At 37.5% G+C, this 17,394-nt stretch overlaps 1 protein-coding gene across 10 annotated transcripts in view; it reads left to right on the top strand.

Moving 5' to 3' along the window:
- ARNT (aryl hydrocarbon receptor nuclear translocator) overlaps positions 1 to 17,394 on the top strand; it is a 179,209-nt gene that overhangs the window by 129,738 nt on the left and 32,077 nt on the right. For all 10 annotated transcript variants that reach the window (XM_071207422.1, XM_071207417.1, XM_071207416.1 and 7 more), the window contains 2 exons: positions 2,284 to 2,395; positions 14,589 to 14,633. In XM_071207422.1, the coding sequence (XP_071063523.1) occupies positions 2,286 to 2,395; positions 14,589 to 14,633 (155 nt within the window). In that variant the 5' untranslated portion in view covers positions 2,284 to 2,285. The remainder of the gene's footprint in view (positions 1 to 2,283; positions 2,396 to 14,588; positions 14,634 to 17,394) is intronic.

Raw genomic sequence — 17,394 nt, 5'->3', positions numbered from 1 at the left:
TACCTGGTCCTGGCCGAGTTGACACATTAGCTTAACCATCACAGAGGGCTTTTCCTATCATGTAATAAAAATTAATATGTACTATAAAGTTGCTGTGATAAAAAGCACTAGCATAGGAACTGGGAAATATTAGTACAGAATCAGAGTCTGGAAAGACATATGTATCTGTAGAAATTTAAGGTGTAGTAATAGAACCCCTTCAGTTAAGTCAGGAAAGGATGCTACCAGCAAATGATATTAGAATAATTAGTGGGAAGCACATGCGGCTCAACTAATAGAGTATCTGCCTACCACATGGGAGGTCCAGAGTTCAAACCCAGGGCCTCCTGGCCCGTGTGGTGAGCTGGCCCCACATGCAAGGAGTGCTGTGCCACACAGGGGTGTCCCCCGCATAGGGGAGTTCCATGTGCAAGGAGTGTGCCCTGCATTGAGCCGTCTCACGCAAGAAAAGCGCAGCTCACCCAGGAGTAACTCTGCACACATGGAGAGCTGTTGCAGCAAGATGATTCAACCAAAAAGAGACACAGATTCCTGGTACCGCTGAGAATACAAGTGGACACAGAAGAACACACAGCAAATGGACACAGAGAGCAGACAATAGGGGTCGTGGAAGGGGAGAGAAATAAGTAAAATAAATCTTAAAAAAAAAAAAGAATAATTAGCTATCCATTGATAGAAAATAATTAGAGCCCCACCATAGCATATACAGAAATAAATTCCAGGGGGATTAGAGATCTAAATGTGAAAAATGAAAGTTTTGTAAGAAAATATAGAAGTAACCAGAGATGTGAGGGAGCCTTCCTCAGTAAAAGAAAACCCAGGAACTGTTTAAGAAAACATTGCTAAATTTGACAACATAAAAGTGAAAAAATGTTATAGAGATGGTGAGAAAATATTTGTAATATGTTACAAAGTGTTTAATATCTTCTGTATTAGGATAGATCCTACATAAACTCATTAGAGAAAGCATAATTCAGCATAAAAATAGTAAAGATATGAAGAGTCATTTGACTGATTTTAGATGAGTAATGAATATAAAAAGCACAACCTCATTTGTAGTCAGGTAATACAAATTAAAACAAAGTAACATTTTTACCTGTCAGATTTGGTAAAAATGGAAAGTATAGCACCCAGTGCTCCTGAGGGAAATAGGTACTCTTGTATCCTGTTGGTGGGAGCATAAATTATGACAGCATTTTTGGAACATAATTTAACACTATGCATCAAAATTTGGACACAGCGAATTTCACCTCTAGGAATTTGTTCTAAATAACAAAAGAATTTAAAGCTGTATCTATAAATGGTCTTGGGACATTAATTATATTAGTAAAAAATTGGAAACAACCTAAATGTGAGTCAGTTGGGGGGTGGTTGAATAAAATATGGTGCATTTATACAATGTGAACTCATAAAAGGAAGATGGTATATGTGTGAATATGTGTGTGGCTAGATATCCAATATATATATTTAAGTGATAAAAGAAAATTGCAGGGGAGTGGATGTGGTTCAAGAGTTGAGCACCCACCTCCCACATGGGAGGTCCTGGGTTCAGTTCCTGCTGCCTCCTAAAGAAAAAAAAACAGACAAGGAGCAAAAACAGTGAGCAAAAACAACAAGCAAACAGACAAGGGAGCTGAGGGAGCCATGGGACGGAGAAGTAAAAGAAAAGTTGCAAATAAAAATGAAAATCAGAATTCAATTTTAACTAGGAAAAAATGTGCCAGTTTTTTATTATGGAGATGGTTGTATACAAACTGACAAGGGAAATTAAGAGATAAGTTGTACTTAAGTGTTAACAATGGTTACCTCTGGGGAATGAAATTGAATTGGAAGGACAGAAGAGGGAGATGGGGGCAGGAAAGGGAAATATGACAAGGGATGTTTTCAGTTTTACTTGATATACTTTTTTCTATGTAGTGGAATTTAGGTGATAATCACTTTAAGATGTCTCTGTGTTTTCCAAATAAAAGGAGCTAAGTTATAAATGTTGCATGACTGAAATGTACAAACCAGTTTGCGTGTATGTGTTTTAAATTAATTTTATATCACTATTACAGGCCTTTTAGAAACTGTGAAGTGGGGAAAATAGAAGTATGGGGAAATCTTTCTTATCAGTGTGAGATTTTGAGAAGAGCAGTCTGGATATTGGCCTTTGGGTTTTCTAGCAAACTGTTTAAATTTTATCCATAGCTTGAGCCTTTCTTCTAATCAACTGGATGTTGTTCATGATAAGCAAGGACCTTCTTTTAAAAAATGTTTATTATTTCCTATTTTCTCTGACAGAAATGACATCGGATGTACCATCATTGGGTCCAGCCATTGCCTCTGGAAATGCTGGACCTGGGATTCAAGGTGGAGGAGCCATTGTCCAGAGGGCTATTAAGCGGCGACCAGGGTGAGCTTGGCTATAGAGTATCAGGATTGTTTCTTTTATAAACCCATCTGATTTAGTTAATTGCTGAACCCACTTGGTTATTCCTTACCTTATCAACTTCAAAACTGGTTACTTACTGCCCTGCAATCATTGATATAATCTAAAGAGTCCTTGGATTTGATCTTATTTAGAATTGATTTTTGTTTATTTATTTATATTAGAAAGTTGTGAGCTTACAAAACAAATATGCATAATGTGCAGAATTCCCATACATTACCCCACCGCCAACACATTGCATTATTGTGGAACATTTGTTATAAATTATGAAAGAACATTATCAAAATGCTATTGTTAACTATGGTCCAAAGCTTACATTTGGTGTATTTTTTCCATAAACTACCCTATTATTAACGCCATGTATTAATATTGTACATTTGTTATAGTTCATAAGAGAATGCTCTCTTACTTTTACTGTGCTATACAGTCCTGAGAGCCAGCAAGTCTACACTTTTGGATGGAGTGCTAAACTCATGGGAATGAATTGATGTTTTTTTAATCTAAATTTGCTTTTTTTTTTTAAACCAAAGATTTCTGCAAGGTAAATCTTTATGGCTAAACCTAGCAATTTCACTATTGCTGAGGAAACTGCTGCTGTCATCAAGCTTTATATCTTCATTATCAAAATTGTTTTGGTGGTTGTCTTCTCTGAGTTTCGAAAACCCTAGAATATTTCTCCTTTGGGTTATTGATATGGTGTTTGGTTTTAAATGCAGAGACCTTGCAGTTCCAAAAATATTTATTTTTTCTTTTTAAAATCAATTTTATTGATACATATTCATGAAGCATACAGTCCATCCAATGTATACAATCAGTGGTATTTGGTATAATTGCATAGTTGTGCATCATCACTTCAATCATTAAGACCATTTTCCTTACTCCAATAATAAGAATAATGAAAAATAAAAAGTAAACAAACTCTACCCCTTAATAATCACCTCTCAATCTCTCTATCCTTCCCCTGCCACACATAGCTGCTATTCTGTTTCCATCTCTCTAATTTATTTTTATTTATATTTTGTATAGGTAGAGTCAAACAATATGTAGTGCCTTTTGTCTAGTTTCTTTCACTTAGTGTATTTCCTTTTTTCTTTCTACACTTAATGAAAGATTATTAATATATTAGTATACCGTTGTCCATAATTTGCTTTAGTTGTATTTTTGCCTGAAAGTAACATCCTATAACATTAATATACATTTGTTCAATTTCAAAGAAAAACAGTCTTATGTATGTAATATTACCTGTACTCATATTTCACATGAGGTTTCACTATGCTATATAGTCCCATGTTACATTTTTTAGCTTTTCTTTTAGTAATATACTTGACCTTAGACCTTGCCTTTCATACCCATATATTAGTACTGCTAGTTACAAATACTATTATGTGCTTTCACCATTTCTGTCCATTTCCAAAAACTTACGAACAAGTTTTTTATCAATTCAGTGATTTAACCCTCAACTTTCATTCTTTAACCTCATCCTATTTTCTGGTGACCTATATTCTAGTTATTAACTCCATGAGTTTGCACACTGTATTTAGTTTTTTAATAGTGGAATCATACAGTATTTGTCCTTTTGTGTCTTGCTTACTTCACTTAACTTAATGTACTCCAGGTTCATGCATATTGTCATATGCTTCACAATTTCATTTCTTCTTACAGCTGCGTATATATATACCACAGGTTGTTTATCCATTCATTGGTTATGGACACCTGGATTGTTTCCATCTTTTGGCAGTTGTGAACAACACTGTTATGAACATCGGTGTGCAGATGTCTGTTTGTGTCACTGCTGTCAGTTCTATGACCCAGTAGTAGTATTGCTGGTCACATGGCAAATCTATATTCAACTTCCTTAGGAACCACCAGTCCTCCACAGTGGATGTACCATTCTACATTTCCACTAGCAGTGAATAAATAAGCATTTGTATCTCTCCACATCCTCTCCAGTACTTAATAGTTTTCTGTTTTGTTAATAGCGGCCATACCAGTATGTATAAAATGCTAACTCATTGTAGTTTTCATTTACGTTTCCCTGATAGCCAGTGATGCTGAACATTTTTTCATGTGTTTTCTCGCCATTTATATTTCTTCTTTAGAAAAATGTCTACCATCTTCACAAAGTCCTTTGATGTACAGAAGTTTTTAATTTTTTGGTGGTCCCATTTATCTATTTTTTCTTTTGTTGCTCGTGCTTTGGGTGTAAGATTTAAGAGGCCCCCACCTACTATAAGGTCCTGTAGATGTTTCCCTACATTATCTTCTAGGAGTTTTCTGGTCCTGGATTATGTATTTAGGTCTTTGATCTATTTTGAGTTGATTTTTCTATAGGGAGCGAGATAGGGGTCTTCTTTCTTTCTCTTGGTTATGGGTATCCGATTCTCCCAGCACATTTGTTGAAGAGACTCTACTGTCTCAGGAAAGTGGACTTGGTAGGCTTGTTGAAAATCAGTTGACTGTAGAGGTGAGGTTCAAATATTTCTGAACTCTCAATTCAATTCCCTTGATCATTGTGTTTATCTTTATGCCAATACCATGCTGTTTTGACCAGTGTAGCTTTATAATACACTTCAAGGTCAGGGAGCATGAGTCCTCCAACTTTACTCTTCTTTTTTAGAATGTTTTTGGCTATTTGGAACCCCTTTCCCTTTCAAATAAATTTGGTAATTTACTTTTCTATTTCTGAAAGTTAGGCTGTTAGAATTTTAATTGGCATTACATTTAATTTAAAGGTCAATTTGGGTAGAATTGACATCTTCATAATGTTTAGTCTTCTGATCCGTTAACATGGAATGTCTTGCCATTTGTTTAGGTCTTCTTTGATTTCTTTTAGTAGTGTCATATCATTTTCTGCATATAAGTCCTGTTCTTTTGTTAAATAGATTCCTAGGTGTTTGAGTCTTTTTGTTGCTATTGGAAATGGAATTTTTTTTTTCCTGATTTCCTCCTTGGATTGTTCAATACTAGTGTAGAGAAACATTACTTATTTTTGCCTGTTGATCTTGTATCCTCCCACTTTGCTGAACTTGTTTATTAGCTCATGTAGCTTGGTTGTAGCCATTTTGAAATTTTCCAAATACAGCATCATGTCATCTGTGAATAGTGAGAGTTTTATTCCCTCTTCTTTTGTTTGGGTGGCTTTTAAAATTTTTCTCTTGTCTAATTGCTCAAGCTAAAACTTCTAGAAGAATGTTGAAAACAGTGGTGACAGTGGACATCCTTGTCTTGTTCTTGTTCTTAGAGAGAAAGCTTTCAACCTTTCCCCATTGATTACAGTTTTGACTGTGGGTTTTTCCATATATGCCTTTTATCATTTGGAGGAACTTTCCTTCTTCTTTCTTTTGAAATGATTTTATCAAGAAAGAATGGTGGATTTTGTTGAATGTCTTTTCTTCATGTACTGCGATGATTATATGTTTCTTTTTTTTCCTTCAATTTGTTTATGTGGTGTATTATGTTAGTTGATTTTGTTTTGAACCACCTTTACATACCAGGAATAAATCCCACTTCATTGTGGTGTAGAATTCTTTTCAGAGGCTGTCGGATTTTATTTGCAAGTATTTTGTTGAGAATTTTTATGTTTATGTTCATTAGAGAGATTTGTCTGTAATTTTCTTGTAGTGTCGTTATCTGACTTTGGTGTTAGGATGATGTTGGCTTTATAGAATGTGTTGGGTAATTGAATTAGTCAGCCAAAGGGGTGCTGATGCAAAATACCAGAAATCTGTTGGCATTTATAGAGAGTATTTATTTGGCATAGAAGCTTACAGTTACCAGGCCATAAAGCATAAATTACTTCCCTCACCAAAGTCTGTTGCCACGTGTAGGAGCAAGATGTCTGCCAATGTCTGCAAGGGTTCAGGCTTCCTCTTCCTCTTAAGGCTCCATGGTCCCTGCTTCTTCCAATATCAGCTGTAGGCTGATAGTCTATAGCTGATCTTCTGGAGAGAACAGAGCAGTTGAGCCCAAAGATGAGACTCTTACCAGCCTACATTCTCTGCCATGTCTAATGGAACCTTCTCTCCATCCTCACGTATCTGCTTCTCTGCATGTTTACTTCCTGGGGCTCCAATACCAAAACTCCAAACTGTTATCTGCCATGTCATTTCTCTGTGAAACCCAGCCCACCAAGGGGGCTGGCATGCGATGTCCTACTGAAGTGGCCCAATCAAAGCCTTAATCATTTTTTAACCAAGTAAAAGTAAAATCGCTGAATCCAATATAATCTAATATGCCCAGAGGAACAGACCAGTTTGCAAACATCATCCAATATCTGGTTTTGGAATTTATAAACAATACCAAACTACTACAGTAGTTTTCCTTCCTCTTCAATTCTTTGGAAGAGCTTTAACAAGATTGGTGTTACTTCTAGGAATTCTTGATAGATTTCACCTGTAAAGCCATCTGGTCCTAGACTTTTCTTTCTTGGGAGATTTTTGATGAATGAGTCAGTCTCTTTAAATGTGATTGATATATTGAGTTCCTGTATTTCTTGTAGAGTCAATGTAGGTGTTGGTGTATTTCCAGGAATTTATCTATTTCATCTAAGTTGTCTAGTTTGTTGGCATACAGTTTCTCATAATCTCCTCTTATGATCCGTTTTTTTTTTCTCCTATGGGGTCAGTTGTAATGACCCCCTTTGTTTCAATTTTTTTAAAGATTTATTTTATTTATTTCTCCCTACCCCCTTGTTGTTTGTACTTGCTGTGTCTTTCTGTCTTTTTTGTTTCTTTAGGAGGCACTGGAAACTCACCCTGGAACCTCTGATGTGGGAGGGAGGCACCTAATTGCTTGAGCCACCTCTGTTCCCTGCTTTGTTGTGTGTCTCATTATGTTTTTTTTTCTTTTTGTGTCTCTTGTTGAGTCATCTTGTTGTGTCAGCTTGCCATGCCTGCCCATCGCATCAGCTCGCTGTCTTGCTCATCTTCTTTAAGAGGTACCAGGAACTTCTGCTCCCTGCTTTGTTGTGTCTTTCATTATGTTTTTCCTCTTATGCCTCTTGTTGCATCATCTTGTTGTGTTAGCTTGTCAAACCTGCCTGTCACACCAGCTCAATGTCTTCTTTAGGAGGCGCCAAAATCCGAACCACGGACTTTCCAAGTGGTAGGCAATCTTTATTATTTCTTTCCTTCTGCTTGCTTTAGGAATGGTTTGCTCTTCTTTTTCTGGTTCCTCCAAGTATTCAGTTCAGTCTTTGATTTTAGCTCTTTTTCCTTTTTCAATATAGGCATTTGGGGCTATAAATTTCCCTCTCGGCACTGTCTTTGCTGTATCCCATATGTTTTGATATGTTGTCTTCTTTTAATTTGTCTCAGTATGTTTACTCGTTTAGTTTCTCTTACAATTTCTTCTTTGACCCACTCATTGTTTAAGATTGTGTTCTTTAGCCTCCACACATTTGCTGTATTTCCCATATATTATTGATTTCCAGCTTTATTCCATTATGATCTGAGATGGTGCTTTGTATAATTTCATTATTTTTATATTTATTGAAACCTTTTTTGTGACCCAGCATGTGGTCTGTTCTGGAGAAAGATCCATGAGCAACTGAGAAAATGTATAACCCTCTGATTTGAGATACACTGTTCTGTATATATCTTTTAGGTCTAGCTCCTTTATCATCATGTTCAAGTTCTCTATTTTCTTGTTTATCTAATGATGTGAGTGGTGTGTTGAAGTCTCCATCTATTATTGTAGAGATGTCTGTCCTTTTTTTAAAGATTTATTTAAAAATTTGTTTATTTCTCTACCCCCCCTAGTTGTCTGCTCTCTGTGTCCATTTGCTGTGCGTTCTTCTGTGTCCGCTTGTATTCTTATCAGCAGCACCAGGAATCTGTGAATCTTTTTGTGGCATCATCTTGCTGTGTCAGCTCTATGTGTGTGCGGCGCTGCTCCTGGGCAGCTTTTATCGTGCAGGGTGGCTCTCCTTTATGGGGCTTACTCCTTGCGCATGGGGCTCCCCTATGCAGGGACACCCCTACATGGCACGGCACTCCTTGGGCACATCACTACTACGCATGGGCCAGTTCACCACACGGGCCCGGAGGTCCTAGGTTTGAACCCTGGGCCTCCCATGCGGTAGGTGGCTGCTCTATCAGTTAAGCAAAATCTGCTTCCCTATCCCTTCATTTTTGCAAGGGTTGCCTTATGCATTTTTGGGGCCCATAGTTAGATGCATAGATATTTATGACTATTACTTCTTCCTGGTGGTTTGCCCCTTTTATTAATATATAATGGCCTTCTTTATCTCCTGTAACTTTTTTGCATTTAAAGTCTGTTTTGTCCAGTATTAGTGTAGCTACTCCTGCTCTTTTTTGTCTACTCTTTGCATGGAGGAGTATCTTTTTCCAGCCTTTCACTCTCAGCCAATTTTTATACCTGGATGTAAGGTTTGTTTCTTATAGGCAGCATATAGGTGGCTAATGTTTTTTAATCCATTCTATCAGCCTATATATTTTGATTGGGGAATTTAATCCATTCACATTGAATGATATTACTGTAAATGCATTGCTTACTTCCACCATTTTATTCTTTGGCTTTCATCTGTCATATCTTAATTTTGTCTGTCTTTTTACCTTTTTAATTATCCTTTTTTTTTTTAAAGATTGATTTTATTTATTTCTCTCTCTTCTTCGCCCCCCGCCCCCCATGTCTGCTCTCTATGTCCATTTGCTGTGTATTCTTCTGTGTCCACTTGCATTCTTGTCAAGTGGCACTGGGAATCTGTATCTCTTTTTGTTGTATCATTTTGCTGCATCTGCTCTCCATGTGTGTGGTGCCACTCCTGGGCAGGCTGCACTTTTTGTGTGGGGTGGCTCTCCTGGAGGGGTGCACTCCTTTTGTGTGGGGCACCCCTATATGGGGGGAGTCCCGGCTTGGCATAGCACTCTTTGCACATGGCAGCACTGCATGTGGGCCAGCTCACCACATGGACCAGGAGGCCCTGGGTATTGAACCCTGGACCTCCTATAGGTAGGCGGTCGCTCTATCAGTTGAGCCATGTCTGCTTCCCTGTTATCCTTTCTGATAATCTTGCCATCTACATTCTTCTCCAAGTCTCTCTCTCCTGTCTTTTCCTTTGAGAACATAGGATTCCCTTTAGTGTTTCCTGCAAAGATGGATTCTTTTTTACAAACTACCTTAGTTTATGTCTATTTGTGAACATTTTAAACTCACCTTCATATTTGAAGGACAATTTTGCCAGATAAAGAATTCTCGGGGAAACATGTGGCTCAACCAGTTGGGCTCCTGTCTCCATATAAGAGGTCCAGGGTTTGATCCCAGGGCCTCCTGGTGAGGGCAAGCAGGCCCACACAGCAAGCTGGCCCACGTGGTGTGCCGGCCCAGGAATGCAGCCTTGCACAGGAGAGCTACCCTGCGTGGGAATGCTGCCCAGCATGGGAAAGTCACCCCGCGCACGAGTGCTGGCTGGCGTAGAGAGCTAGCACAGCAAGATGATGCAACAAGAGACACAGGAGAGAAAATAAGAAGATGTAGCAGAACAGGATACTGAGTTGGTGTAAGAGAATAATTGCTTCTCTCCCACTCCGGAAGGTCCCAGGATCGGTTTCCTGAGCCACCTAATGAGAATACAAGCAGACACAGAAGAACACACACCGAATAGACACAGAGAGCAGACAGTGGGGGGAATGGGAGGGCGGGGGGAGAAATAAGTAAAATAAATAAAATAAATCTTAAAAAAAAAAGAATTCTTGGCTTGCAATTTTTCTCTTTCAGTATCCTATTTATATCATACCACCATCTTTTCGCCTTCATGGTTTCTGATGAGAAATCCACACTAAGTCTTAATGGGCATCCCCTATATAATGGTTTGTTTCTCCTTTGCTGCTTTCCGAATTTTCTCTTTATCTTTGGCATTTGCTATTCTGAGTAGAATGTGTCTTGGCATAGGTATATTTGGATTTTTTCTGATTGTAGTACACTGCACTTCTTGGACATGTAAGTTCATTTCTTTCATGAGAGTTGGGAAATTTTCAGCCGTTATTTCCTCAGATACTCTTTCTGCCCCTTATCCCTTCTTTTCTCTTCTGGAACTCCCATGACACATACACTGCTGTGCTTCATGTTATCATTCAACTCCCTGAGCCCCTGCTCAATTTTTTCCATTCTCTTCTCTTCTCTCTCTCTGTTCTTCAATCTCTTCAATTTCAGCTGCTTTGTCTTCTCTATCACTTATTCTTTCTTTTGCGATTTTGGGTTTGTGGTTGTGTTCTTCTAGTGTGTATTTGATCTTGCCTGTTGTGTCTCTGTTATTTTTCTAATCATGTTCAAATTCTTTGTGTTCTCCCAGTGTCTTCTGGATTTCCTTTTTCTCTTTAGCCATATTTTCTTTCAACTCATTGATTTGATTTAGGAGATTTGTATGAACCTCATTGATTAGTTGGCTTAAATCCAGTATCTCATCTGGGGCTTTGATACATTCCTTTGCTTGAGCCATATCTTTCTTTCTCTTAATACGGCTTGTAATTTTTTGCTGCCTAGGCATCTGATTATGATGATGAGTTTACTCTGATGCTTAGTTTCTCTCTTGTGCATGGATTTAATGGTGAGTTACTGCCACTATTTGATTCTTAGTTCAGTCTGTTCTAGCTCTTTAAGATGATACCTGTTTAGTTTTTCACATCCAGGCCATGGACCTAGTAATTGGTTACAGACCCAGTTCCAAAGGCCTTGCAGAGGGAGGCTGTAAAGGCCTGGAAAAGTCTCTCATTTTTTCACTTTTAGTTTCATTGTATGTACCAACTTGGTCTGGCAGCAGGTGGTCCTCTTCTGCAGACCTCTCAGCTAAAACCCCCATCAGAATGTGTTGGTGGTAACAACCTGCAACATTGTGACAGAGGTCCCAGCGTCAGGGCTATTCAGAACCACAGAAATCAAATTTCTCAGAAGCTGTTCTCTAACGTTTGCTGGCAGTCCCCTCCCTTTTCCCAGGGTAGGAAATAATTCCACTCCTCTCTGCAACCTCAACAAACAGTCCCCATCAGTAGGGAGGAGGGTGTTTGAGAGAGTCAGAACTCTTTTAGTCCTGTGCTGACTTCCAGGACTAACAATGGCATGGCTCTCCAGTCTGGAATGGCTCATGGGACACAGCAGACCAAATTTCTTGGCCAAAATCTGAATCAACCTTAGGTTGCAACCATCTCTCTCCTCTTTCCTGGGGAGGTTGGCCCTTTTGGCCTCCTCTGTCTGTAGCCACTGGCCAGGGGTGGAAGACTCAATGCTCTCCCCTCTGAGGGTGAGTGGGGCTGGGCACCAACCACTGCAGCTTTTACTCACCAAGTTTTCCTGTTGAGATTCTTTTCCTTTGCCCTTCTCTCTTCTGGGTGGTGTCTAGCCTTTCCCTGGTGTTCTGAGCACTAGAACGTTTTTTTCCCCAGCCGCTTCTGCCTATCCTTTAGCTATTTTTTTTGGAGAGAAGTGAGTCCTGTGTCTCTCTAATCCTCCCTTTTCCGAGAAGTCCCCCAAAATATTTATTAAATGCCTACCAAGCACAATGCATTCTGCCAGTTGCCAGCAGGATACAATGTGCTATGTGTTTTAGACTATGGAAATAATACATTTGGTTGGTAAAGATGAAGGCTTTAGAAAGAAGGTTGCTTTAGAAGGGCCTAGAGGAATAGGTAGTATTTATCCATTTTTTGGTATTAAGTTTCACTTTCCTTTTTTTTCCCTTTCCTTCCTCCCTTCCCTTTTTCCCTTCATCCCTCCATCTCTCCACCACTCCCTCCTTTCCATCTTTAAGTTTTGTTCCACTAGTAGTAAAGCCAAAGAATGATCCCTGGATTAAGATGGTAACATGAATAACATATAAGACCTAGTATGGGTCCAGGACATTTTACACATTTTAATGCATTTTCTCAGGCATAGAGTGATTAAGTAACTTAGCCAATGTTCCATCGCTGGTATGTGGAAGATCTATATTGTGAAGCTTGGGAGTATAGCTTTTGTCCATTCTCTCAAATACTGTGTAATGGTCACATAATAGTAAACAATTAGAAACAATATAAATATAAAAAATAGGTTATTGGTTGAATAAGTTATAGTATTTAAAAATAGAATATTATACAACTATTAGAAGTGATATGGAAAAATATTTATCAGTACAGAAAAATGTTCAGACTATATTAAGAGCAAAGAGGTTACAGTAGACACACTATTCCTCCTCTTTCAGAAGAAATATGTATACCATATGTCTATAGCAAAAACACTATCAAATGGTACTCATCAAATTTCTGGGTGATGGGATAATGGTGAGCTTATTTTCTCTTTTATTTTTCATTATTTTCCAGATTTTCTGGGAAAACTGTGTATTACTGTTAACCAGAAAAATATTAGAATACACAGTTTTTCAAAGAAAGATTGGAAAATGTAGAAAGTTAGAAAGAAGAATAAAATGGCAATAATCCTTCTACCTAGTGTCAACCACTTTAGTTTTTTACTGTAATTCCATTCTTTGTTCTATCCATAGATCTTTTTTTAATAGTTATAATCATATAATTACATAGTTTTATGTAGCCTGGTATTTTCACCTAATCATAGATAATCTTCTTTTTCATGTTGTTACATATTCTTTATAAACAATTTTAATGATTGCATATTAGTCCATAAAGTACCTAATTCTTCCTTTGGTATAAATTGTTTTGAAGATTTTGCTGTTGTATGTAATGCTGCAGTGAATATCTTTGTATGCAAACCATTTTCCTCTATTTAGATTTATTTCTTTAGATTCTTGGAGATGTGTGGGATTTGGACAAGTGATCAGGGGTTACAGGAAGGTGGAAGAGGAATGGATATTTTCAGAATTGTACTTCATGGGCAGCCCAATTAGAAGCCTATAATATCAGGCTGTTCTACTGTATTAGTCAGTCAAAGGGGTCCTGATGCAAAATACCAGAAATTTGTTGGCTTTCATAAAAGGTATTTATTTGGGGTAGAAGCTTACAGTTACCAGGCCATAAAAGCATAAGTTACTTCCCTCACCAAAGTCTATTGCCACCTGTTGGGACAAGATGGCTGCCAATGGCTGTGAGGGTGCAGGCTTCCTGGATTCCTCTCTTCCTGGGGCTTGCCTCTCTCTGGGCTCAGCTACTTTGCTGTCTTCACAAGGCCAGCTGTAGACCATCAGGTGAAGGTCTCTGTCTCTTTCCCCAGGGCTTGTTTCTCTGAGCTCAGCTTGGGCTCCAGCTCAGAATTTCCAACTCTGTCCTTTGCCATGTCTTTTATTTGTGAGTTCCTACCCACCAAGGGGCAGGGACTGAATGCCCTATGTCATGGCCCAATAAAAGCCATAATCATAATTTAATCTAGTAAAAGTGAAACCTCCAACAAACCAGTTTACAAACATAATCCAGTATCCATTTTTGGAATTCATAAACAATATCAAACTGCTACATCCACTAACAGAGATGCCAACAGTGACCACTGGTTTAAGGTGTTAATATGAGTAACATTTTAGTTCAGTAGAGTATAGTGATTAATAGGAGATCGCCTAACCCTTTTACCTATAATTTTCTTTATTCTCCTGAAGTGAAAGTCACCTCTCCTTTCCAATTCACACTTGTTCAATATTTGTATTTGTCTAGATATTAGCCCCTTGAAGTCAGGGTTCATATGTTTGCCTCACCTAGCACAGTGTCTTTTATGTAGTATGTGTTATGTATTTATTAGAAGAAGGAAGAAAAAGCTCTAATTATCCAGCAACCTTCTTGGGTCTTAAATCACTTTCATACATATCACATTGCTGTTTTGAAAGATGTTTCAGAAAGCAGGTAATACGGCTTATAGTTACAGAAATGAAAAATAGGCCTGAATTATTCATATTAATTTTTTGCTTGTCCTTTTGAGTGGATTCCTGCTCCTTTTGTAGAGATTGTGCTCTGATGCAAAGTATAGGCAAAGCTGAACTGCTACCGTAGGAAAGTGACAGAGTAGCAGTAGGTACTCTTTTACTTTTGTCCAACTTGTGAGTTAGAAGTGGCCCTTATGTAACATAGTTTTGTTTGATTCTTCCCACTTCCTCTTTTCCTTCTTAGATTTGGGTGTCTGTACAGGTAGCTTGTGGGGTGAGAAGGTTTTATTTCTTTTAATGTTCTATATTATCAGTAGGCTTATAATATTTATTGTTGCCTTTTCCCAGGCTAGATTTTGATGATGATGCAGAAGGGAACAGTAAATTTTTAAGGTAAGATTTTGAAAATTTTTTCTGGACTTTTGATATTAATTTAATTTATAAACTTTTTTCTTCTGACTTGTAACATTTTTATTCTTAGGCCTAAGGAGAATGCTTTGCTCTAAAACTATAAAATTTTATGTTACATTATATCCCCAAAATTTTCAAGCTTTCTTTCAAAAGCTCCAGAGGAAGGGCCTCAGTGAGGAGAAAGCAGAGAATTTACAATACAGGGTACCAGTTATCTTTTGCAGTGGAACAATAGTGGCTTAAAAACAATTTATTTCTTATTCCTCGCAATTCTATGGATTCACTGGGTGGCTCTTCTTTTGATCTTGCTTAGACTCAATCATAAAGCTGCCTGGTCAACTGAGAACTGGGCCTACCTGGGATAGCTGGGTATCTTTGTGTGGTCTTTAGACAATGGCCAGACTGAATTTCTTCACATGGTGATGGCTACAATCCAAACAGGATATCCCAGTGTGCACATGCTTATCAAGTCTCTGTATCACATTTGTTGCTGTCTCATTGACCAAAGCAAGTCTTATATTCAAGTCCTAAGTCAGTGTGGGAGGGGGCCATAGAAGGGAGAGGTTACTGGGAGGCATCATTTGTAGGGGTTCATTAATACACTAATCTGTCATACCCTGTGATACCTGTTGACTCCTATAGAGCAGGAATTGGAATTTGTATCCTTGAATAAAGAATCAGAGTATTAATAATGAACTTTTCAGTGTATTGATGGAGTTCTTTCTGAGAAGGGGAATATTTGTACTGAAGACTAATTACTTGGCTTGTTTTCAAGTGAGAAAAGCAATACAAGTCAAAGAAAGGAAGATAACCTTTGACTTCAGTCTGCCTTTCTTCTTTCCAAAGTTGAAAATATTACCAGGGTAGTCTCTACATTGCAGACTAAGAGATATTTGATTTGTAATTAACGTAAAATAAAAGACCCCTTTAAAAAATTATGTGGGTGCCCATATTTCATTTGTTTATTACTTAGTTATTAATTGTTTTTAATTGATGAAGGTAATACATTTCAAAAATTTTAAACAATATAAAGTTATATGCAGTGAAAGTGTATCTTCCTTTCACTCCAGACCTTCAGAACACTTCTCCTAATAATTTCCTGTTTATTGAATATCCTTCAGGAAATATTCAGTAGTGCTTATACAAATGTATGTAGATACAAATAAATGCATGTGTGCATATATACTCATAATCTCCCTGATTTTTGTTTTTATTCAAATGATGCCCATGTTGTAAATTGCTTGCTATTTTATAGTTTCATAATGCTTAGTACAGTCAGTAATAAACATCTTCTATCTTTTTTCCTATAGTAATGTTTAAATTTAAAGCTAGTATTTGTAGGCACTGCCCAGTTGCTGGCCCTGCCAGATATTCTTGAAAACAACTATTATGTTTTGGCCACATGAAGGAACAGTTGCAAGTAAAATTTATTCTCCCAGAGGACTCTTGACTATTTACCTAATGTCTGAATAAATGTGAAGAGAAAGATTTAAATTCTGGTTAAGGATAAACTTTTCAAGCAGTTCTATTAGGAATTCCTCCAGTTGAGAATCTCTAATTATAATGATAAATGCTATTAGTGGACCTTTGCTGTGCATGTGAATGTTACAGCAATAACTACTAGTCTTATTTTTATCAGTTAACTCTAGCTCTGAGTCATTGCTTCCTTTCCCACAAAATCCAGTAGTCACAAACTATATGCAAATCCAAGAGAAGTTCATTTGTTTGTCCCTTTCCCCAATCTTAAAGACTGTCAGTTTATCTTACTAAGTGGGTCATTATTTCTGAAAGAGGAATCATCAGATTTCTTTATTTGACTGTCATTACTTTTTTTTTTTTTAGAACAATTGAAATTCTCTGCTCTCATCCACCCGTAGAATAGATACAGATGTCTAACGCTCTGTTTCTGTAAATTCAACATTAAATCTCCTTGGTGGATACTACTTTGGACAATTGTCCTTATTATCTTTCATCTCATGCATTGCTTTGTTCAAATGTGTTTTTGTTATATTCCCCAAACAACATCTATAAAATAATTTCTGAGAGTATTAAAGCTTGGAAACTCTAGGTAAGATATCAGGGTTATTAAAGTATGTAGAATAGTGCTTCTCAAACTTGAATATACTTACAAGTCCACCTGGGATGAGGTGAAGTTTCTGATTCTGTGGGTCTGGAGTGGGGCCCAAGATTCTGTCTTTCTAATAGATTCCTAAATACTGCTGCTTCTGGTCCACAGACCACATCATAAGTAGCAAGGATCTAGAGAACTCATTGAGATTCAAGATTAGAATGTAAGTTATAGGTATTTTATTTCAGCTTAGGTCACTTGTTCTCATTAGGAGTTTGTAGTATCTGATTTATAGCGTATTTTGTGTCCTAAAAACAGACTATTTGTCCTTGAGCTGAAATTCCATTATACCTCCATCTTTGTCCAGAAACCTGGAAAATTCCTGGAGTCAAACTGATTGAGATTTTATTACCCATGAAGGAGCAATATAAAGTCTGTCTCTAATTTAATAACTAATTTAATTCTGCAATTTTGTGAGATTTACTTCTCTCAAAGTCACTCTCTGCTCAAAGGTGATAGAATATTTGCTTTCTACTGTGACAATAAGAAGAGGAAAATTTAGATTAAACAGAGAAAAGTATTTTTAGAGTTCCTCCCTCAAAATATCTCATTCATAGTTTCTGTAGCAAACAGGATTTATCCGCCTGTTAAGTAGAAGTTGTTGGGATGAATGGA

This window comes from Dasypus novemcinctus, chromosome 13 (assembly GCF_030445035.2).
Source record: "Dasypus novemcinctus isolate mDasNov1 chromosome 13, mDasNov1.1.hap2, whole genome shotgun sequence".
Classification (NCBI taxonomy): domain Eukaryota; kingdom Metazoa; phylum Chordata; class Mammalia; order Cingulata; family Dasypodidae; genus Dasypus; species Dasypus novemcinctus.
Note: the sequence above shows the minus strand (reverse complement) of the source record. Positions and strands in the feature narration are given on the sequence as shown.